General features: G+C 29.3%; 1 protein-coding gene across 1 annotated transcript; it reads left to right on the top strand.

The window, feature by feature from the left end:
• Positions 1-825: 825 nt before the first annotated feature.
• Positions 826-1,743, top strand: LOC126553830 (uncharacterized). Its single transcript, XM_050208945.1, has one exon. It carries the CDS (start codon positions 1,163-1,165, stop codon positions 1,613-1,615), a length of 453 nt encoding a protein of 150 aa, XP_050064902.1. The 5' UTR covers positions 826-1,162; the 3' UTR covers positions 1,616-1,743.
• The last annotated feature ends 403 nt before the right edge of the window (positions 1,744-2,146 follow it).

Consider the following 2,146-nt stretch of genomic DNA (forward strand, 5'->3'; position numbering starts at 1 on the left):
GATAACGATTTATCCTCAAACGATTTTAAATATTTGTTATTATTCAAAAAGTATAAGTCGTAGATACTTGAAAATTTTACCAGTTATTAAGATTCGCGTTTTCTTTACGTGATTTAATTTTCAAAATATTTTTTAATATAAGCTGGTTTTTTTAAACCACCTTTTTCACCAACCACTAGAAATTATATCCTAGGCTGACAAATCATCTTCGTTCAGAATCGTTTTTCGTATACAATGATAACTATCATTGGATTCAAATTTAACACTCCTATAATATATAATAATGATCCATACGGCACCTAATGTACAGCAGAGCGGTACTCACTTGCCCGCTTTTTTTAATTTTTTAAATTAAAATCATGCTGTTTATTGCAATTAATAGATTCTATAACTGTTGTAATAAAATATAAATTAGTATCCAATTAAAACCCTAATTTTAATATCTAGATTCCCACTCAAAAAACCTGAGTTATTACAAAAATAAATAAAAATGTTCAGAGTTTTTATTTTAATTTTTTGTAAATACAAGTTTGAAGTACACATAAAAACAAAAATTTTGATACCAAAGTTAACGTAATATGATCATTTATCCCAGAGTTGTGTCAAGTTAAAATGTGTAGTCTTTCAATGTTATTGGTATGGCAGTTCAATTTCTTGCCATACAGGAGTGGGGGTAACGAAAAATACGTCGGCCCGTTTTTCGTAACATACGAGCATAGGCGAGTCCGCGCTCCAGTATATTCTTATCTATCTCAGTGGTAATAGGCCGCTTTAGACGACCGCGTTTTCTCGCGAGATAGGAACACGGCGTTCCAATCGCAAAGGAAAGAGCGTGTGTTTAAATATAAAATTGGCATTAAGGAAAGCCTACATGTTTTGAACATGTTTCTGACTGGTTTTTCGTGCGCGATACTTGTCTTTACACTGAAAGTTATGTTCATAGGTTATCGTCCACGATTTGCGCTTATACTGCACTGCGTAATACGCGTACTCAAGAGTGTAACAACAAATTTAAATAGTAAAAACTTAAACTAGTAGTTAACAGTTCCGTAATAAATATAATTATAATAATAAAAAGTTATTTTAGTTACTGGTTTGGTGCGTTTTGTGATTAACGATTTACGGTTAACGAATTTTTCTTCTATTTTTCTATTTCGACAACATGACTGACTCAAGATATCTATCAAAGGAATTTATTACAGAATTTTTAGAAAAATACCGCGAGTTTCCATGCTTGTGGAAAATCAAATCGAAGGATTATACAAATAAAAACTTAAAAAATAGAGCCTACGACGAGTTACTAACAGTGTGTAAAACAATAAACCCAGCAGCCAATCGGGATTTTGTTGTTAAAAAAATCCAAAGTTTTAGAGGATCTTTTCGAAAAGAATTGAAAAAAGTTGAAGATTCTAAACGAAGTGGAAGATCAGCAGACGATATTCATGTCCCAACCTTGTGGTATTACCATTTGCTGGAATTCACGGTTGATCAAGAACTTCCCACTGATAGTGTCAGCAATTTTAATAATATCGGAGTTGACGATTTAGATATTACATATGGTGATACTACAGATGAGGTAAGACAAAAATATGTTTTATATTTAATTATTTTATAATATTGTAATTATATTTATATAATATTATACTAGCAACAACCTTATTCATTTTACTATTGTATTCTTTAGTAAATAAATATATATATTAAATATGTCATATACTCATTTATGTATATATATAAAACCAGTATGATGAGTATAAGTACATACAATTTAAATTTATAGGAAGGTATACCATTATCATTAATATTTATTACACATTTTATACATAAGAGAAGGACCATATACATATACATGAAACATACTTAATTATATTAAATAGATATACATTTATTATATTACAGTGATATAAATATTAAATATAGGTAGTATAATATAGGTAATTGTATAATTTTATCAAGCTCTTCCGGCTTTTAACATATCTCCTTGAAATTCAACTGATCCTTCATTATTATAAAAGTGCATGTATCTACCTCTGTTTAATTTGGCATCATCGGAAATATTTTTGGTACGTGTATGTTGTAGTCCAGGAAGTTCATTATTACAATTTTCTCTCCAATCACCATTTTTTAATATTAAGTTGTTGTTATC

The sequence above is a fragment of the Aphis gossypii genome, unplaced genomic scaffold (genome assembly GCF_020184175.1).
Source record: "Aphis gossypii isolate Hap1 unplaced genomic scaffold, ASM2018417v2 Contig00341, whole genome shotgun sequence".
NCBI classification, from domain to species: domain Eukaryota; kingdom Metazoa; phylum Arthropoda; class Insecta; order Hemiptera; family Aphididae; genus Aphis; species Aphis gossypii.